At 44.7% G+C, this 22750-nt stretch overlaps 1 protein-coding gene across 1 annotated transcript in view; it reads right to left on the bottom strand.

Annotated features, from left to right (window-relative positions):
• LOC137658902 (uncharacterized) overlaps positions 1-22750 on the bottom strand; it is a 32174-nt gene that overhangs the window by 4080 nt on the left and 5344 nt on the right. Inside the window, exon 3 of the mRNA XM_068394023.1 lies at positions 18014-19487. Within this exon, the coding sequence (XP_068250124.1) occupies positions 18014-19487 (1474 nt within the window). The remainder of the gene's footprint in view (positions 1-18013; positions 19488-22750) is intronic.

Genomic DNA, 22750 nt, shown 5'->3' with positions numbered 1-22750 from the left:
GAGGAGGTCCCTTGCGATCTCGTATAGGCTCCTCGAATGGGTCCCTCCTTGCTTGGAGATGTAAGCCAAGGCTGTGGTATTGTCTGAGTTCACCTCCACCACTTTGCCTAGCAGGAGGGACTTGAAGTTCAACAGGGCTAAATGAACTGCTAGTAGCTCCTTGCAGTTGATGTGGAGTAATCCCTGTTCCTCGTTCCACGTTCCCGAGCATTCCCGTCCGTTCAAGGTCGCACCCCAGCCCGAGTCCGATGCATCTGAGAAGAGATGAAGATTGGGGGTCTGAATAGCCAACGATAGACCCTCCCTGAGAAGGAGGTTGTGCTTCCACCACAGGAGAGTGGTCTTCATCTCTTGGGTGATTGGGATAGAGACTGCTTCGAGAGTCGAACCCTTGTCCCAATGAGCTGCAAGATGGAATTGAAGAGGGCGGAGGTGGAGTCTCCCTAGCTCGACGAACAGGGCCAGTGATGAAAGGGTCCCTGTGAGACTCATCCACTGTCTCACCGAGCAACTGCTCCTCTTCAGCATGCTCATGATGCACTCTAGGGCTTGGCTTATCCTGGGGGCCGAAGGAAAAGCCCGAAAATCCTGACTCCGAATCTCCATTCCCAGGTACACAATGGATTGGGAGGGAATGAGTTGAGACTTTTCTATGTTGACTAATAGACCCAGTTCTCTGATTAAGTCTAAAGTCCAATTGAGATTCTCCAGACAGCGACGACTCGTGGAGGCTCTCAACAGCCAGTCGTCTAAGTAAAGGGAGGCTCTGATGTCCGATAAGTGTAGGAATTTTGCTATATTCCTCATCAGATGAGTAAAGACCATAGGAGCTGTGCTTAGGCCAAAACACAGGGCTTGGAATTGGTAGACAACCTTTCCGAAAACGAATCTCAGGAAAGGTTGGGAGTCTGGATGAATAGGAACGTGAAAGTAGGCATCTTTCAAGTCCAACGAGACCATCCAGTCCTCCTGCCTGACCGCTGCTAAGACCGACTTCGTCGTCTCCATCGTGAACGTCTGCTTGGTGACATACGCGTTGAGCGCGCTGACGTCCAGCACCGGTCTCCAACCTCCTGTCTTCTTGGCCACAAGAAAGAGACGGTTGTAGAAGCCCGGGGATTGATGGTCCCGGACTATAACCACTGCCTTCTTCTGCACAAGAAGCGACACCTCCTGGTGCAATGCTAGCCTCTTGTCCTCTTCTTTGTAGTTGGGAGAGAGGTTGATGGGCGATGTGGTCAGAGGTGGTTTGAGGCAGAATGGAATCCTGTAACCGTTCCTCAGCCAACTGACAGACTGGGCGTCTGCACCTCTCTTCTCCCAGGCTCGCCAGAAGATCTTGAGTCTGGCTCCTACTGCTGTCTGGAGATGCGGAGAGTCAGTTTTTACCTTTAGATGTCCTGGAGCCTTTCCTGGACTTGCTCCTGTAAGAGTCTGGACGGGAGCTTCCTCGGCTGGGGGCTCTACCACGAAAGGGCGGTATGAACCTCGTAGCAGGGGTATCAGCCACTGGTGAGCGATAAGTCTTGGGGACTGAGGTAGTAACCTTAGACTTACGAGCCGATGAGGCTACAAGATCGTGTGTGTCCTTTTGTATCAGGGCAGCAGACAAGTCCTTAACCAGCTCTTCAGGGAAGAGGAACTTCGAGAGCGGAGCAAAAAGGAGTTGTGACCTTTGGCAAGGTGTAATGCTGGAGGAAAGGAAGGTACACAGCTGTTCCCTTTTCTTCAAAACCCCTGATACAAACATCGACGCAAGCTCACCAGATCCATCCCTAATGGCCTTATCCATGCAGGACATTAATAGCATGGCAGAATCCTTGTCCGCAGGAGAGGTCTTCTTGCTGAGGGCCCCCAGGCACCAGTCAAGAAAGTTGAACATCTCAAATGCTCTAAACAGTCCTTTCAGTAAGTGATCAAGGTCTGAGAAGGTCCAGCAAACCTTAGAGCGCCTCATTGCAGTTCTCCGAGGCGAGTCCACCAGACTTGAGAAGTCAGCCTGGGCAGAGGCAGGTACTCCCAAGCCTGGTGCTTCTCCTGTGGCATACCAAACGCTCGCTTTCGAAGTGAGCTTAGTCGGCGGGAACATGAAAGAAGTTTTGCCAAGGTGTTGCTTAGACTGCAGCCACTCCCCTAAGATCCTTAATGCTCTCTTAGAGGACCTTGCTAGGACTAGCTTAGTATAGGAGGACTTAGCTTGTTGTATGCCCAGCGAAAACTCAGATGGCGGAGAGCGGGGAATAGCAGAGACAAAGTGGTCTGGGTAAACCTCCCTAAGCAGAACCAAGACCTTACGAAAGTCAATAGACTGTGGAGAAGGCTTGGATTCATCCACGTCTGACGAGGGATCCAGGTGTGCCTCCTCATCATCAGACGCCTCATCACCAGAGTGTAGCGAAGATATCGGACAAGAATGCTGAACAGCAGAGTCAGAACGAGTAGGAACAATAGTAGTGGTTTCCTCTTCAAGTAACTGTTGAGGGAGAACCTGAGGCTCAGACTGCAAAGGCTGAATAACAGACGAAGCAGAAGGAAGGCGCATGGGTGGAGGAGGCTGACTCCTAGCATGAGTGGTTGAACCCAAGGATTGCGCTTGCTGAGCGGTTGGTGGAAGCGGAGTAGCAAGTTCCTGTTCCTGTGGTGTGAGCGGAGCGTGATGAGGTTGAGGCTGCGCAGAACAAGGTAAATGTCTCGCAAGCTGAGGCTCCTGAGGCGCAAGGCCAAGGTGTAGTGGAGCTTGCCTTGTGGATGGTTGAGCTCGCTGCAGCGAGAGCTGAGGAGACTGACTCATGGACGGGAGAGGTTGTTGTACCTCAGCCAATAGTTGCACCACTGGTGGAGCAGCAAAGGGAGGCGGAGGAAGAGAGGTATAATCCTCCTGATCCCATAGCAAAGGTTGCCTTAAAGAAGGCGGAGGCTGAACACCACTGGGAACAGCAAACTCAGACCGTGGCTCAACATCGTACGCCTGGCAGGTGGTACTGCGATCAGGCGGAGCAAGCGCAGGCGGAGCGAGCGCAGGCGGAGCGAGCGCAGGCGGAGCGAGCGCAGGCGGAGGGAGTGTAGGCGGAGGCGGAGGTGCAACACTCTCAGCCCGACACTCACGCATCAAGTCCGAAAGCTGTGCTTGCATGGACTGTAGTAGAGTCCACTTAGGGTCGGCAGAAACTACAGTAGGCTGAGGTAAAGCCTTAACAGTCGAGCTCTGTTGTGGCAGAACCTTACTCCTCTTGGGCGGAGTGCAGTCGACAGATGACTGCGGCGAGTCAGAGCTGAGCCAATGACTGCAACCTGGCTGAGCACTCGCGGACTGGACTCTGCGTTTAAGTGGTCTCGAGACCTGAGACCAACGTTTCTTCCCTGACAGATGATCAGCGGACGAGAAAAAGACGGGCTCAATCGTCTGCGGGTGGGAGTGACGGTCTTTGGAAGACACGCCCGCAACCACCGAGGATACTTCTGTGCGCCTAACAAGGCCTGCCGAACCCTTATGCCCTTCGACATTGCTTCTCCCCTGGGCTTGGGAGCTTGCAAGAGGTCCCGGACTGGGAGGACGACTGGCTCGCACAGAAGTATCCTCACGCACCACACTGGCACTGACACTAGCACTTGGCACTGCACTGACACTAGCACTCGTCACAGCACTGGCACTAACTCCACCCACTGCACTCTTGACCTTAAGTTCCTTGACTTCGGCCATCAGAGACTTATGGTCACTTACCACTGACTCTACTTTATCGCCTAAGGCCTGAATAGCACGCAAAACAACAGACATATCAGGCGGAGGGCAAACAGTAGGTTCGGGGGTAGCCACTACAGGGGTAGGAAAAGGTAGGGGATCATGAGGTGAGGAAAACAGTGAAGAGTGAGAAGAACTCCTCCTAACTCTACCTCTCTCTAACTTAGATGAATATTTTAAAAGACGGACAAATTCCAGTTCCGAAAGTCCGGCGCATTCCTCACATCGATTTTCTAACTGACAGGGCCTGTCCCTACAATCAGAACAAGCGGTGTGAGGATCTACCGAGGCCTTCGGAATACGCCTATTGCAAGACCTACATCGTCTATGGGAGGGGGCTTGCGAAATGTCAGACATCTTGAATCCAAAGAGTTAGCCAAAGGGGTTTCCAAAATCAAGCAAAAGATCGTTAACCGTTAATCAGGACTATATAAAAGCTATCTAGCTAATATAAGAAGGTTTCCAGTAATGCGACAGCCGAAATCTGAGAGAATACTTCACCAATTAGCCGTGAACAAACTCGAAGATCATAAGCGTATCCCAGAACGTCTTGCCGGAAGCACGACAGAGGAATAATTGAGGAGGTGTCAACAAGAAGTACTTGAGTACCTGGCCACAGGTGGCGCTGGTAAGTACACCCCCTTCTAGTATTGTGATAGCTGGCGTATCCCTCCATAGAATTCTGTCGGGCAACGGAGTTGACAGCTACATGATTATCGGGTAAGTTTAATATTGAAAAATACAAATTATCTATGAATCTGTCACTAGTTCCGTAACTGGAATACAAACCACGCTATTTATTAGGGGTGACTCACCCATTAGGAAGGGTGGATGTCCCTGCCAATCTGACTTTTGGCTTTACCCGGGGGCTCCTTATCTGAGTCCGCGGCCTAAGCAAGCTGTGTGTTGAGATATGCAGAAGTGTGACTGTCTAGCTAAAGTTATTCCGAGTATATTGTAGGAAAAACCTGATGTAACCAAGACTTTCCCAATACTACCACGCCAGGGTATGGGGACGCAACAGTATTAGCTTAATACTAGGTACACAAGGGAGAATGGTTTACCTGCAGTGGTTTGAGGTCAGCTTATGCAGAGAACCCAGGATGCTGCTTTCCCCACAAGGTAGTAGGTTGAAGAAAAGAATAAGAGCCAGTCAAATCTTTTCATTCACGCAGACTAAAACCGGGTAACAGTGCCCTCAACCTTCTGCTACTTGTCCAATAAGGAGCTTGAGGTATACAACCAGCTGTTGTGCAGCCACTACCGGACCAATAGAGATCGTATCGATTTCCTGTGGGTCACTTCTTGCAGGAGAAAGGTTGTGAAAGTCACCAAGAGCATTCACATCCTTTCTTGTAAAACCTGCGTCACAGAGTAATCTGCTAAGAAGGACCAGGAGCATAGCTATGCCACTGACATCGTGAGTCGTCATGTTAAGATGATGTTTTGGTGATCCTCCTCTAGTCTCTCCCAGTGCTGATGACAAGGGAAGGGACCAGGGTCGGCTGTTGCCGTTTTCTTGATGTAGAGTCTCATACCTCACCCTGGGTATAGTAACGGATGATCTGGATCGTCCGTTACCGAGTGGAGACTTGTGTAGGATCCGTCACCTCTGGAGACTGTGTCTGGCGACATACTCAGGGACGAAACTGAACATTGCCTTTTGCCCTTCTCATTAATGGGCCATGTGGAAAGAGAGACCATGAAGTTCCTTGACTCGTATGGTTGCTGTCAGTGTGTGTAGGAACATTGTCTTCTTAAATCAGGTGAAAAATTTGTTGCCTGGTGAAGTGGAACATAAGGAAGTCTCTTTAGAGATCAGAGAATTTGAACCATGTTCCGAGAGGAAGGTCTCAATTCCGACTGGAGAAAGGCAAGTTGTAAGTCCGTATGAGTTAGGAAAGGTCTATCGATGAGAGGATGTCCCTTCCTTTCAGTTTGAAGGTGAAGGATCAAGGTTGAGTGATCATCTTTACCTGTCGAAAGTGAATAGGGGGTCTTTTCCTCTTGTATATACTCGAGGATTCCGCTATTGCTGGAATAGAGGTATTGAGTGGAGAGAGACACTTTCATATGACATCAACCACACAAGATGTTATACTGCCTAGTAGACTGATGCTGAGGAATTCCTCAGATATCTAGACAACCTTTTCGCAAAAGAGGTACTGGGTAGTCTCCAGGCGTACAATCATAGCAAATCTATAGCTTGTGGTAGGTGTCGAAGTGGGTTGTCTGTGATGTGGAGAGGGTTCTCTTGGAGAGACTATCACGAGCTGCAAAAGGTTTGGAAACCGTTCTGCGTAATGCCATAGCGGAGCTAAGAGAGTCCTTGAGAGGCTGACCGATGTTCTAGCCTTCTTGAGTGCCCTTCTCCAGACAAAACAGGGACGAGACGTAAATGTCATTGTTGTACCCACCGTTGTTGGCCTGTTTTTTTCTTTTCTTTTTTTTGCCAGAAAGCCTTGGGGTCTAGGGCTGGGGAGCAACGGCAGCCTGAGGTTCAGGAGCGTTGCGAACAGATCCCTAGTTGGAGGACCCCGTAAAGTTGGGACTTTGTTAGCTACAAGGCGATCCAAAGACCATTCGGTATGCCTTATCTGAGATGCTGTGCACAGATTGTCGGCGAGCACATTCCTCTAGTCTGGAATGAAGCGGGCTGATAGTGGCACCGAACGGACTTTGGCCCATATTAGTGTTTATACTGTTAGATGGGAAGAGGCTAAGAGCAAGTTCCTTCTTGCTTGCCGATGTGAGGATGTATGTGGTGTGTGGTATTGTCGCCCATCACATCACTGAGTGGTCTGTTAGTAACCGATGAGGCTGCTGAAGGACCGGAAAGTTGGCCTTCATCTCTTAAGAGATTTAAGTGAAGGTACTTTCTGACTCTGTCCAGAGGGTTGAGGTTGTGTGGTGTAGCATTATGGTCCCTCCTCTCTTCTTTTGATATGTTCTACGCACAGCATCAAGTCTGAGGGGTGTGGAAGGATGAGAAGGTTATACCGCTCTGTAGATTCTCGACTGACTGCCATCCCTCGAGGTTCGTCCAAACTTCTGGTCTCATGGGGGTCAGAATGTCTGGGGGATAGAGGGCTTGATTCCAGTCAGACTCAAGTCACTCTGGGATGGGAGTTCTTCTCGTTTTGAGAAAGTTTGCGGAGATTGGTGTCTAAAATCATTCCCAGATACACCAGTCTTCTGGGAGGGAAGTAGGGAAGACTTCCACAGGTTTACCTTGATCCCCTGGATCTTGGTAAAAAGACTGTAAAGGAAAAGTTACGGTATTTAAATGTAAATTCCTGTTTACTTTTTTTTTTTTAAAGTAACTAGCTGTTTGAGAGTCCCTAGATAGTTTTCTTTGGACCTCTCTTTTGTTCAATCTAGCACTTTCTGTGCTACTCTCTCAAGCTTCAGAGGACAGCTGCGGGTGTGTCCCTAACCCGTCACGAAGTCCCGTTTTGTTCTTGGAAGAAATTGTTACATTTTAAGAGAAAGTCAAAAAGTGAAGGAAAAGTCTGCTTTTCCTAACCCTAACTTCCAATGGAAATGTGCAAGAGAAAGACTTAGTGGATGTTCCTTGGTACTACAGGAGAATCGTAGTATACATCGCTTTTCTCTGTTTAATTTCTTGAGAGACAAATATTCAGTGATAAATGTGACTAATATTAATGTTTGTTTTTCTGTTTTGATTTTGCATCTTGTATAGTTATATTTTGGCTATTATTATACTATTTGGTGCTTGTTATCATAACTTTTATTATATATTATTGTGACGTGAATTATTTGACTGATTTGCTTCAGAGTATTGGGCAACTAGTAATAATGAGGTTGTTTCATAACTGTAATTTCATAGTTGGGTTCTTCATTCATGTTTGAATTTGTTGTTCCTGGTAATTTAATAATTATATTTATATTGTTTTGTATTTAATCGGCATTCATAATTTTTTGTAATTTATATCTTATTTGTATGGAACCCTAGTTGTATGTAACTTTAAATATTATTGATAAATATAATATTGGTAAACTTATCTCTATTTGATTTTCGCCCTAGTATTTTCACAATATTGAGGTATTATCATGCTATAAACATCATTAAAAGAATCTGATAAGGATATATAGAAATATCCCTTACATATTGGCGACCTTGCCAGGATAATACTGCATATGTTGTGGGAATCAAGGTAAAATTCACTTAGACATAATCACATGTATATTTTGCGGGGTGAGTAAGAGTTTGTTGCGCATGCTCAATACAGTACAGCCTCTGTGAACAAATCTTTAAGTGACTTTAAGGGTAAAGGAGTGGGACAGGAATTACGCCAAGCATGATAGTGTTGGAGCCATAGTAAATTCCACGAGTTACCCTAGTTAAGGAGTCCAGCAAATGCTGACCCTTGTTTCTTAATGCATGTTAGCATTCAAGAAAAGTGAGTTCTAAGTAGTTGAAAGCTCTTTAGTATTTTGACTGTTAGTGTGTGGACTGGAAGTATATTTTATGGTCTAATCGAGCCTTCTTTATTATATTTTCTATTTAGGTTCCACCATAAAATCACGACTTGTTACTGTCCTTGGCAACACACTAGTTTAAATGTAACTGTTTGCTCTAGTTTCATACAATGTCTGAATTACAGTTTTCCTATTGGATCGAGCAAGGGAGAAGAATTGGTTTGGAAGGAAATGGACTTGATGAATGGGCAACAAAAAAATATGAAGCAGGATTACAAAGAGAAAGAAAAAACGAACAAGAAAGACAAGAACGAGATGAAAAAAAAGAACAAGAGAGACAAGAACGAGAAGAAAAAAAAGAAAAGGAGAGACAATAACGAGAAGAAAGGGCTAAAGAACGAGAAGAAAGAAACAAAGAATGAGAACTTAAGAAATATGAAATGGATAGAAGTTTAGAAGAAAGAAGATTAGCGCTTGAGGAAGCAAAGCTAGCTCTTGATAAACAAAGAATTGATGATGGTATTCAGGAAAGTACTGCTCCTAAGGTAAGTGGTATTAAGCCACAAAGACTTCTTCCTTATAATGAAGATGAGGACATAACTGCTTACATAATAAGATTTGAAAGTGTTGCTTTCTTATGTGAGTGGCCTGTTAGTGAGTGGGCTACCCATTTTGGCGTTATTGTTTTCGGGCACTGCTTTAAATATTTATTCTACCCTTTCTGAAGAAGAAATTGCAGATTATGTAAGTTTAAAAGCTGCTGTTTTAAGGGCTTTTAAGAGGACCCCTGAACAGTATCGTAAAGAATTCAGATTTGCTAAGATGAGCTCTAAGATTAATTTTTCTCAATTTATGACTCAACTCTTTAGACACTTTGATTATTGGTTTCATTCAAGTGATGTTGATAATTCTTTTGAAAATTTAAGAGAATTTATTGTTGTTGATCAATTTCTCACTGTCTTACCACATGACATCAGACTTTTTATTAAAGAGCAGGAATTATGGAAAGCTAAAGATGTTGCCGAAGCAGCAGACAGATTTGCAGGTGCACATAGATATTATCCTGGGGATAAGCAGACCCAAAAGAAAAGTCTGAATCCTAAACCATCTTCAGTTGTCACCCAAAGGCCAACACCACTTTGCTATGTTTGTGGTGAAGCTGGACACATTGCACGATCCTGTCCTAAAGGTAAAGCTGCAATGGCTTCTACTCCTGGCACTTCATCGAACAAAGCAGGATCAAATAAGGTTGGTCGCTATGCTTCTAAAGAAATTCACTCTAGAGCTCCATTTACTCATGGTGTGGTTAATGGTTCTCGTGTTTCTACCGTTTTACGTGATACTGGCTGTTCTACGTGTATTATATCCAAACACCTGTTTCCTAACTGGAATGAGAGGGAATTGCCAAAATCATCATTAATTGATTATTTATGAAGGAAAAATGTTTTTCCAGTGTTACCAGTTTATATTGTATGAAAATGGTTTACTGGAAAGGTTAATGCTATCATTGCCCCAATTAAGTTTTGTACAGTACTTTTAGGTAACATTGAAGGTGCTCTTTTTCCTGAAGATGGAGACTGCCCCCCTTGGAACTCCATTGATGAGGAACCTCGAAGAAACCATCTGCCTACAGAAAAGGGTAAAGCTATTGAACACGTCAATATAATAACTCGTTCAGCTTCAAGGAAAGTTGTTCACCCATTAGTTTTTCCTGATGTAGAAGCCCTTGAGACTACTCCTATTGACTTTATAAAATTGCAAAATGAATGTTCCACCCTGGAATCGATCAGGAAAGACTGTCAAGCCAACACCATAACAAAAAACTCAAAAGTGAAGTTTTGTATAAGGAAATTATAAATGCAAGCAATTCAAGAATTGCAAATAAATTTTATTTAGTTATTCCTCTTAAACTTAGAAAGGTTGTTCTTAAATTGGCTCATGATTTACTTGTGGCAGGACACTTTAGTCATCGCAAAACCCTAAAAAAAATCAGAGAACTATATTTCTGGCCAGGAATGTGTACAGATGTGTATGCATATTGTAGATCTTGCGATAACTGTCAGAGGAACGCAAGTTAAGGTAGACATAAAAGGGTCTCCATGGTAAAAATGCCAGTAGTTTCCATTCCTTTTAGCAGAGTAGGAATGGACATAGTGGGTCCACTGAATCCAAGCACATCTGAAGGTCACAGGTTTATTTTAACAATGATTGATTATGCTACAGGATTTCCTGAAGCAATTCCTATGAAGACCATAACCACTGTTGATGTTGCAGATGCTCTTATGCAAATATTTTTTAGGTTAGGAATACCAAAGAAAATAATATCTGATAGAGGAAAGCAGTTCACATCAGAACTTATGGAACATGTGTACCAAATGTTGGGAGTAAAACCATTGTTTACTAATCCGTATCATCCAGCTGGCAATGGTCGTTGTGAAAGACAACACTCTGTTCTCAAATCTATATTGAAGGAATTGTGTCATTTGCAACCTAGAGAATGGCATAGATATTTACCTTGTGCCCTGTTTGCTATGAGGGAGATTCCTTCTGACACTCTTGGTTTTTCCCCATTTGAACTCCTTTATGGATACCAAGTAAGGGGACCACTACTAATATTGAATGAGATATGGACTAATACTGGCCTTTCTAATAATACCCAAAATGTTTATTCTTTTCTTTTTGATCTTAGAAACAGGCTAGAGGAAACTTGAAAAATAGCCCGGGAAAATATAAAGACTTCAATGGAAATCTACAGTACGTACTTTGACAAGAAAAGTACTCGTAGGCAGTTTAAAGTCAAAGATGAGGTGTTACTATTACTGCCAACAGAACACAATAAGGTGTTAGTTGAATGGCAAGGACCATTTAAAGTTCTGCAGAAACTCAATAGTGTTAATTACATAATCGATGTGAAAGGTAAGCCAAAAACATTTCATGTTAACTTTCTGAAGGCATATTTTTACAGGTCACAGAATGTGTTATCAGTGGCTGATGAAAATCTGAATAGTTCAATTTCAGATTATTGCTGTGTAACCTCTCATGTAATAGTTTTGAGTGAAGACATTGAAGATCCCTTGCCTTGTGTTGAAGAAGAAATAACTTCTGAATTAGATATCTGTCCAAATTTAACTCCAGAACAAAAAGGGAACCTAGAAGAGGTACAGGATAATTTTACAGAAGTCCTCTCGGAGATACCAGGTTGTACTTCTACCATAATCCACAAGATTGAATTAACGTCAACAGAGCCTATTCGAAAGAAAATGTACCCAGTACCAGCACATCTTAAGGAGGAAGTATGTAAAAGAAGTAGATAAATTACTGAAACTTGGGATAATTGAAGAAAGTAAGTCTGATTATTGTAATCCTATTGTCATGATAAAGAAACCTGACAACACATTCAGGTTAGCACTAGATTTACGTGCACTCAATTCAGTAACAAAGTTCGATTCTGAACCTATGCCCTCAATTGATGAAGATTTATTTAAATTTCGTAATATGTCTTTTATTACAGAATTGGATATCACAAAAGCCTATCATCAGGTTATGTTGGACCCTAATGCAAGACCTCTAACGGCTTTCCCTACTTACCGTGGTTTAATGCAATATAAGAGGCTACCCTTTGGACTGGATACTGCATGTGCCACCTACATTAGATTGATGAAGAAAATCTTTCAGGGAATGAATAATATCTCTATCTATTTTGATAACATATTTGTGATGTCTAATACTTTCCAGGAACATTTGGAAACCTTGAGTGAGGTACTTCGAAGATTGAGAGATCATGGTCCATCAAAATGTCATTTTTGTTATGAGAAAGTTAAATATTTGGGTTTTGAAGTAGGTAATAATATAATCAGACCCCTGAATGATAAAATTTTATCTTTGCAACAAATTCAAATTCCAAAAACTAAGAAGTTATTAAGAAGCTTTTTAGGTTCTGTTAATTTTTATCGACAGTTCATCCCAAATTTGTCTAGCTTAACGTCATCATTAACAGCAAAGCTTAAAATGGAAGTGAAAGAGCCTCTACAATGGAATAGTGAGGAAGAAAACATATTTGAGATTATTAAGAAATACTTCATTGATGCTCCTATTCTTCATATTCCAGAGATAAATAAACCTTTTGTTCTAAGGACAGATGCCTCTTCAGTTGGTCTTGGAGCTGTGCTCCTTCAGTATGATGAAGAAACAGTCTATCCAGTGGCGTATGCTAGCCGGAAGCTTCTCCCAAGGGAACAACGGTATTCTACCATTGAGAGAGAGTGTTTGGCTATCTTCTGGGCTGTACGAAAATTCCACTACTATTTGTATGGGAAAGAGTTTTTCATTGAAACAGACCATAAGCCCCTTACCTACATGGAAATTCTGAAATCAGGAAATGATAGGATTTTGAGATTAATTCTGGGCCTACAACCATATAAATACAGGATTATATATATATCTGGTCAATATGACAAATTCGGAGATAATTTGTATTTTTCCTAACCATACAAACCTTAGCTATTTACATAGGGTATTACTTTCGGCGTAGCTGAAATGGCGAGCCATTAGATTTTTAACGAGGGTTAACTACCCCTGCGCTAGTTAGCAGGGGTAGGGGAGGGGTAGCTAGCTACCCCTCCCCCCTCACACACTGGTGAACTGATTCACTTCGCTTAGAGGTAGGACTTGACTTGGGGGACAGGGCTGGCAGGCAAATATGTGTAAATAGCTAAGGTTTGTATGGTTAGGAAATATACAAATTATCTCCGAATTTGTCATTTGTTCCGTAACCGAAATACAAACCACGCTATTTACATAGGGTGACTTACCCCTTAGGAAGGGTGGAAAGTCCCCAGCCATACTGGCTTTGGCTTTACCCGGGGACTCAGAATCCGAGTGAGCAGCACTTCGTGAAAAAGAGTCCCTGCACCTCGCAAGTTCCTTGCTCCGCAAGGAGTGTGCGGCCTACATAAGCTTGTGTGTGGAGGGAAGAAGCGTGACTTGTCCTAGGCAGTCGACCTGAAGACCTTTAGATGGAATTTTGGACTAGGACTTTCCCAATACCACCTCGTCAGGGTATGGGGGACGCGACAGTATCATTTTAATACTAGGAACACAAGGAAGCATGGTTTACCTGCAGAGGTTTGAGGTCAGCTATGCAGAGAACCTAGGATGCTGCTTTCCCCAAGAGAGGGGAGGATGAAGAAAGAAGTAAGGGCCAGACATACCTCTTTCAATCATGCAGTCTGACACCGGGTAACAATGCCCCCAACCTTCTGCTACCTGTCCATTAAGGAGCCTGAGGTTAGACCAGCTGTTGTGTAGCCACCACAGGCCGATAGAAAAACGTTTCGAGGCTCCTGTGGGTCACGTCCTGCAGGTAGTGAGCTGTGAAGGTCGTCCGACGCTTCCAGACTCCAGTTTGTAGCATCTGCGTCACAGAGTAGTCTTCTTAGAGAAGTTGCGATGCCTCTGACATCGTGTGCTCTAAGGCTACATGACGGAAGAGGGTCTGGATTCAGGGCGAGATGGATGGTCCTAGAATCCAGGCTGCAAAGGTATTCTTGGTGACCCTCCTCTTTGTCCTTCCTGTGCTCCCAAACAGGGCTGCACATGAGGACGAACTGCAGCTGTTCTTTAAGGTAACACCTCTGACTCCTTGCAGGGCATAGTAGGAGAAGGCCTGGGTCATCTGTTACAGAACGGAGACTCGAAATCCTGAAGGAGTCGAACCGAAGGTTTGGGACTCCAAGATCTTGAGTCTAAAAACCGACTCAGGGACGAACCCGAACGTTACCTCTCCCTATCTTCTTGAATGGGCGAAGTCGTACGAGAGACCACGAAGTACGCTGATACGCTTGGCCGAAGCCAGAGCGAGCCGGAGCACCGTCTTCTAAGTCAGGTGCCTGTCAGATGACTAGCGTAATGGTTCACAGGGAGAAGCCTTAAGATCCCTAAGAACCCGAGCCATGTACCATGGAGGAGGTCTCACTTCCGACTGGGTGCAGGTAAGTTCGTAGCTTTGTATGAGCGAAGAAAGATCCAGCGAGGAGGAATTGTCTAACCTTAAAGCCTGGAGGCCAGGCTTGAGGCTGAGCGATAGGCTTTACTGCCTAGAGCAAAAAGGCGCAATTCCTCCCGCAGATGGACAATAACACCGCTAACACTGGAATAGTGGCATCGAGGGGAGACATACCTCTCCCACGACACCAACCACAGAAGACTCTATACCTCGCCTGGTGGACCCCTGGGGATGACTTCGCAGGTGTCAAGACATCCGCTCCGCGACCTGTCGCGGAACGCCTCTCTCAGTGAGGAGATGCTGGATGGACTCCAGGCATGGAGCCGAAGCGGAGCTACGGCTTGTGGTAGATGTAGTGGTGTGGTTGCTATAGCTCTTGTCGTGGGGAAAACTCTCTCGGGAGTTCCATCAAGGGATGCAGAAGGTTCGGAAACCACTCTGCATGATGCCGTAGCGGAACTATCAGAGTCATCGACAGGTTGACCGATAGTCTGGTCTTGTTGAGCCCCCCTTACCCACAGACCCAGCAAGGCGTAGACGTTGATGTTGTCCCACCGATGTGGGAAGACATCTCGGCAGGGTGCCTTGGGGTCCGGGGCTGGGGAGAAGTACAGCGACAGCTTGAAATTCAAGGTCGTCGCAAACAGGTCCACAAGGTCATAGGCTTGAGATCCTTTGGTTCAGAACGTGCCCCCCCCCCTTTCTTTGACGCGTCCGAGGACAGCATCAAATGCGGAGGAGGGACGAGAAGATCCACTCTCTAGCAAAGGCTTCGTAGGTCCGCCACCACTGCAGGATCCCTCGTTTGGCAGGTCCCATAAGACCAGAATGTCTGGGGAATCGTAGTTCTGATTCCACCGGGACTTGAGTTGCCAAAGCAGGAGACTCATTCCGAGGCGAGTGTTTGGGACTAGAGGGGTCAAGGAGGAAGGTGACCTAGGAGGCGTAACCAGAAAAGGGCTGGAGACTCTCCTCGCCTGAGGAAAGGTTCTCCTACTCTCCTCCGCCTTGCTATCCTGTCATCTGAAGGGAAGGCTTAACGGAGATTGGAGACTAAAATTAAGCCTAGATATACCAGTTGTTGCGATGGAAATAGGAAATTTCTCGAGATTTACCATGATCCTTAGATCTTGGCAAAGTCCCAGAGGCTTGTCTCGGGGTCGAAGAAGGGTCGATACCGAAACTGCCCGGGTAGCCAGTCATCCAGAAAGCGAAGGAGGTGGATGCCGCTCCTGTGTGGACATGAGGGTTCGGGATGAACTTCCTGGTGAATGCCTGCGGAGCTGTGGAAAGATCGAAGCACCGCACCTTGAACTGGTATATCTGTTGCCTAGGCTGAATTCCAAGTACTTCCTGTAAAGACGGATGGATTGGGATCTGGAAGTACCTGTCTCTCGGATCCAGTATGCACGTGAAGTCTTGTGGTTTCCCTACAAGTCTGATCGAAACTGTTGTATCATACTGACCGACGTTTGTACGACAAACTTGTTCAGGGCTAAGAGGACGATGGCGGGTCGCCAGCCTTCAGGCGCTTCTTACAAGAAAGAGTCGTTTGAAGAACCTTGGGGGGGAGTCGCCGACAACCTTGGAGAGCATCCTTCTAGAGCATGGTCTCGCCCTCTGCCCGAGGGGCTAGCCCCTTTGCCGATCCAATGGCATAGGGGCCCAGCGACACCGGATTCGCTGACAGGGGAGGAAGAGATGCTACGAAACGGGACATGAAACCCCTGGCTGATCATGGAGATCGTTCAGGAATCGGCCCCGAGTTGCTGCCACTTGAAGGCGCAAATCCAAGCATTCCCCTCCACTGGGGGACGCAGGTAGGGGTTGCCAATCCTAGCGTTTGAGGCCTAGGCCGCCCCCTCTAGGATTATTGCCTTCCCAGGAGGGCTCCTCGCCCTTCGTCCCCGACAGGAGGGGGGAGGCTGCATAGACACCTTGTCTAGCTGCCCGTGCCGGTTCTGATGTCCTAGGCTGAATGAGGCTGTAGAAGTTGAGGCGCTGGAGGCTTGTAGGGACTGGATATAAGCGCCTTGGAGGAGCGAATCGTGATACGATTCTCCCCACCTCTCAGTTGCTCGTTCCTTGTCCTTGGGCTGAAACAAGCCCCTTCCAAGGATGGAAGAGAGTCTGGGTTGCCGATATCCACGGTAGGGACCTACGAGAGAAAACCTCTCGGTCACTGCATCTCAATGCTTCAACATCGAGTTTGTCCCCAAGTTCGACACTTGGTGTTGGGAAACGAAAGGTGCATGTGTCCGAGAGGAGGAAAGTTCCATAACCTTCCCGGAGCTTCCTTGTATAAAACCTCGGGTCGCGACCGGATGGCCAGAGACTCAAGCGCGACGATCAGCCACGAGGTGGCCTGCCTGGCACCCTTCGCGGCTTCCTCCTAGTTCAAGATTCCCGAAGATGAAAATGTCACCTGCCCGGCGGAGAGTTTCTCGAGGGAAAAACCGCGGAAGGTCCGTTGCATGGAATGGTGGAGAGGAAGAGCTAAATCAGGCTACCCCATTGTATGCTCAGGTACCAGATAAAAACTCAGCTTGTCGTAAAACGTTTAATTTCGACCTGTAACATTATAAAAGTCAGAATAACATACCCATTTTTTTTTTTTTTACGTATCACCTTAGCAGAAACATTAATCCTTATCACCATATGAACAAACATATATAATTTCTCACTAATAATTATCATAACAATAATGTCATCACACAATCACTGTTACCAACAAGTTAAAAGATAAGTAACAATTAACTGCAAAAAGTCACTTACAACAATGCCTCCTCTCTGATACCCAGCAGATTTCTCGTGCATTAAATATCGGCTAATTTCTTCTATCAGCTCTTACATTAACACATCCTAAAATACAACATTACTACAATATAGTAGAGGAACAATGTCAAAATGCCGATAAGACTATTCAACCGAAACATATCCATAATTTACAAATCTCATTACACAAACAATAGCATACCTTAAAGAACACAAGCTACATATCAACACCATTTGCTTGCATGAGTGCACAGCTGCACTCCTCAGCAACTACGCACGAACAGTTGGTTACGTGCACAACCTCCACCTGCCAGTCACTGGCCACGTCGACAGTCGACAGTACCACTGCCCACCGTCACAATTTTACACTGTCGTCAGTGAGCATGCGCAAACTTCACAAAACTTGAACATTACTAAAATACTTAAAAATAATTATTAGTGTTTAACTAATAATACACTCCCGCCTCCTTTATTGTTCTTCAACGGGTAGCAATACCACCAACTTGTGAACCGATCTCTTGATAACTGTGTCACTTTGTCCCTTATATTTTCCTGGTCTTTGTATTTTGTATCTAATGCTTACATCTCTCACCTTATTGTCTTTGCCTGTTTCTGTATCTACAACCTGCCCCATTTTCCATTTTCCTCGCACAACATTTGTGTCTTTAATCAGAACAATATCACCAGGTTGTACATTTCTTTTATGTGTGTGCCATTTTTGCCTTACAATGAGTGTAGGGAAATAATCTCTCTGCCACTTACGCCAAAAGGTGTCGACAACATTTTGTATAAAGTTCAACCTTTTCTTGGTGTCACCTGATGTAGACCATGAACCAGATGGTACTTTATTACTTGCTCTACCCAAAAGTAAATCGTTCGGACACAAATATGTTCCTAATTCTACATCCATACCAGGTTTTATTCCAATAGGCCTTTCATTCATTAAGTTTGCTATTTCAAAAAATGTTGTCTGCAAATCACTAAATGTCAAGATGGTAGTTCCTATGAGCATTGACAGACTTTTTTACGGACTTAATTAAGGCCTCACTTACCCCATTCTGCCATGCAGCATCTGCAGACCGATTAAATTTCCATTTCAAGCCTTCCTTTGCTCCAAATTCAGTGATCTCGTGTATGTTCCAGTTGTTATCACTCTTAAGTTCTTTACTTGCTGATACCAATTGTGAGCCTAAGTCAGAGTGTACAGTATCAGGATAGCCATGAACCGCTGTAAATCTTCTGAAACACTTTAAAAAACTATAAGTATCATATCCATCTACAACATCAATATACACGGCACGTGTAACAATACAATTGAATATAACACCATAAGCTTTACCAGTTGTCCTTTTCTTTACATTATCTTTGATTTGAAAATGTCCAAAAATATCCACAGCAGTGTGATAGAATGCTGGACAAGAACTCATTCTTTCATCAGAAATCTGACCCATTCTTTGACCTTCAACTTTGGCATCCAGTTTCCTGCAAAGAATACAACCTCTCTTTATCGATCTTATGATTTTACGTGCTGAAGGAACCCAAAATTTAGACTGAAGCTTACATAGTGTAACATCAACTCCAGCATGATCCAACCTGTGTAAATAACTAATGTACAAGACTGTAAATGGATGCTTACCAGGTAACAGAATGAAGCTATCTTGGTTCCAATTATGTTTCAACCATCTTTCCATTCTTTGTCCTACCATAATTGTACCATCTTCAGCTTGAAATGGTCCTAATCTTTGAAAACATTTTTCCCAGTTCTCAGGAAGACTTTTTTGTGCTTGCATAATCCAAAACCTCTCAGCTTCCTTAAGTGATCTAGGTTCAAGTTTCTTTAGAACACCCTTAAAAGATTTCACCTTAACAATGTTAAATATCCTAGCAGTGACTGCAATTAACATATTATAGTTGTTGAATTTCGACGCATCAATTATGGTTTCTTCATGAACAGAGTATTGTGCAAGATTAACATGAATTCTATCAGGTAACTCACAATTCACCGATTGACTGATAGGCCACACTTCTAAAGGAAGGGCCATGAACTCTGGACCATATTTCCATGAATAGACAACTGCAACATTTAAAGGGTCCTGGGGTCTGGTCAATAGATCAGCAGGATTTAATCCAGAAGCAATCCACCACCATTCATTTGGGTCACTTTTTGATTGAACTTCTGCTATTCTAGTGGCTACAAAAGTTCCAAAGCCATAAGATTCCTTTTGGATTTGTGCTCTAACAATGGAGGAATCAGTTATGTGCATTACCGAACTAAATTTATATGTCATTTCATCTTCAATGGCTTTACGCATCCTGCACGCTATAACAGCTCCAAACAAATCAAGCCTTGGAATAGATAACTGTCTACTAGGGGCTATCCTACTCTTTGCCACAATGAGCCTGCTCTCAAATGCACCAGACTCTAACTCCCACCTAGCATATGCAACAGCACCATAAGCATTTGTTGAACTATCACTGAAAATAACAAGTAAAGGCAATCCTTTGGCTGAGGTTGGCTTAACAATCCTTTCAAAATATGTTATTTTTATTAATAAAATAAATTTTTGAAAATACTTACCCGGTGATTATATATTCTGCAGCTCTGCTGCCCGACAGAAAAACCTACGGTCAAAATACGCCAGCGATCGCTATGCAGGTAGGGGGTGTACATCAACAGCGCCATCTGTCGAGCAGGTACTCAAGTACTCCATGTAAACACAGAACCAATTTTCTCCTCGGTCCACTGGGTCTCTATTGGGGAGGAAGGGAGGGTCCTTTAATATATAATCACCGGGTAAGTATATTCAAACATTTATTTTATTAATAAAAATAACATTTTTCAATATTAAACTTAGCCGGTGATTATATAAGCTGATTCACACCCAGGGGGGTGGGTAGAGACCAGCATTACGTGTTACATTATTATGAGCTAAGTATTTTGTGTTTCATTTTAGCAGTTATTCAAAATAACAAACATAAAATAAATAAGTACCTGGTAAGGAAGTCGACTTGAACAATTACTCTGCCTTTTTAAGTACGTCTTCCTTACTGAGCCTCGCGATCCTCTTAGGATGCTGAGCGACTCCTAGGAGCTGAAGTATCAAGGGTTGCCACCCATACTAAAGGACCTCATCAAAACCTCTAATCTAGGCGCTTCTCAAGAAAAGAATTTGACCACCCGCCAAATCAACCAGGATGCGAAAGGCTTCTTAGCCTTCCGGACAACCCAAAAACAACAATAAAAAACATTTCAAGAGAAAGATTAAAAAAGGTTATGGAATTAGGGGAATGTAGTGGTTGAGCCCTCACCCACTACTGCACTCGCTGCTACGAATGGTCCCAGGGTGTAGCAGTTCTCGTAAAGAGACTGGACATCTTTAAGATAAAAAGACGCGAACACTGACTTGCTTCTCCAATAGGTTGCGTCCATTATACTCTGCAGAGATCTATTTTGTTTAAAGGCCACTGAAGTTGCGACAGCTCTAACTTCATGTGTCCTTAACTTCAGCAAAGCATGGTCTTCCTCATTCAGATGGGAATGAGCCTCTCGTATCAACAGTCTGATATAATAGGAAACTGCATTCTTTGACATAGGTAAAGAAGGTTTCTTAATAGCACACCATAAAGCTTCTGACTGTCCTCGTAAAGGTTTAGTTCGTCTTAAATAGAACTTAAGAGCTCTAACAGGGCATAAGACTCTTTCTAGTTCATTTCCAACCAAATTAGAAAGGCTTGGAATATCGAACGATTTCGGCCAAGGACGAGAAGGTAGTTCGTTTTTGGCTAGAAAACCAAGCTGTAAAGAACATGTAGCCGTTCCAGATGAAAATCCGATGTTCCTGCTGAAGGCATGTATCTCACTGACTCTTTTAGCTGTTGCTAAGCAGACGAGGAAAAGTTTTTTAAAAGTGAGATCTTTAAAGGAGGCTGATTGTAGTGGCTCGAACCTTTCTGACATAAGGAATCTTAGTACCACGTCTAAATTCCAACCTGGTGTAGCCAAACGACGCTCCATCGAGGTCTCAAAAGACTTAAGGAGGTCCTGTAGATCTTTGTTGTTGGAAAGATCTAAGCCTCTGTGACGGAAGACTGTTGCCAACATGCTTCTGTAACCTTTGATTGTGGGAGCTGAAAGAGATCTTTCCTTCCTCAGGTATAATAGGAAGTCAGCTATTTGGGTTACAGAGGTACTGGTTGAGGATACTGATACCGACTTGCACCAGCTTCGGAATACTTCCCACTTCGACTGGTAGACTCTAAGAGTGGATGTCCTCCTTGCTCTAGCAATCGCCCTGGCTGCCTCCTTCGAAAAGCCTCTAGCTCTCGAGAGTCTTTCGATAGTCTGAAGGCAGTCAGACGAAGAGCGTGGAGGCTTGGGTGTACAGTACCTTCTTTACGTGTGGCTGACGTAGAAGGTCCACTCTTAGAGGAAGAGTTCTGGGAACGTCCACCAGCCATTGAAGTACCTCGGTGAACCATTCTCTCGCGGGCCAGAGGGGAGCAACTAACGTCAACCTTGTCCCTTCGTGAGAGGCGAACTTCTGCAGTACCTTGTTGACAATCTTGAACGGGGGGAATGCATAAAGGTCTAGATGGGACCAATCCAGTAGAAAGGCATCTATATGAACTGCTGCTGGGTCCGGGATTGGCAAGCAATAATTTGGGAGCCTCTTGGTCATCGAGGTTGCAAAGAGATCTATGGTAGGTTGGCCCCATGTGGCCCATAGTCTCTTGCACACATCCTTGTGTAGGGTCCATTCTGTTGGGATGATTTGACCCTTCCGACTGAGGCAGTCCGCCATGACATTCATGTCGCCTTGAATGAACCTCGTTACTAGAGAAAGGTTTAGATCTCTTGACCAAGTGATTAGGTCCCTTGCGATCTCGTACAACGTCATAGAATGGGTCCCTCCTTGTTTGGAGATGTACGCCAAGGCCGTGGTGTTGTCTGAGTTCACCTCCACCACCTTGCCTAGAAGGAGGGACTTGAAGCTTTTCAAGGCCAGGTGAACTGCCAGTAGCTCCTTGCAGTTGATATGTAACGTTCTTTGATTCGAGTTCCAAGATCCCGAGCATTCCCGACCGTCTAATGTCGCACCCCAGCCCGTGTCCGATGCGTCCGAGAAGAGAACGTGGTTGGGGGTCTGAACAGCCAGGGGCAGACCCTCTCTGAGGTGGATGTTGTCCTTCCACCAAGTCAGTGATGACTTCATCTTCTCGGAAATGGGGATTGAGACCGCTTCTAGCGTCTTGTCCTTTTTCCAGTGCACAGCTAAGTGAAATTGAAGGGGACGGAGGTGCAGTCTCCCTAACGCGATGAACTGTTCCAGTGATGAAAGCGTCCCTATCAGACTCATCCACTGCCTGACTGAACATCGGTTCTTCTTTAGCATGTTCTGGATGCATCCTTGGGCTTGACTTGTTCTGGGGGCCGACGGAAAAGCCCGAAAAGCTTGACTGTGAATCTCCATCCCTAAGTACACTATAGTTTGGGATGGGACCAGTTGGGACTTTTCTATATTGACCAGGAGACCCAATTCCTTGGTCAGATCTAGAGTCCAGTTTAGATTCTCCAGACAGCGACGACTTGAAGCAGCTCTTAGAAGCCAGTCGTCCAAATAGAGGGAGGCTCTGATGTCCGCTAAATGCAGGAATTTGGCAATATTCCTCATCAGTTTCGTAAAGACAAGAGGAGCCGTGCTTAGGCCAAAGCACAGGGCTTGAAATTGGTAGACAACCTTCCCGTAAACAAACCTTAGATAAGGTTGGGAATCTGGGTGGATGGGGAC

Source organism: Palaemon carinicauda, chromosome 19 (assembly GCF_036898095.1).
Source record: "Palaemon carinicauda isolate YSFRI2023 chromosome 19, ASM3689809v2, whole genome shotgun sequence".
NCBI lineage: Eukaryota > Metazoa > Arthropoda > Malacostraca > Decapoda > Palaemonidae > Palaemon > Palaemon carinicauda.
This window is presented reverse-complemented; position numbering and strand designations above follow the sequence as displayed.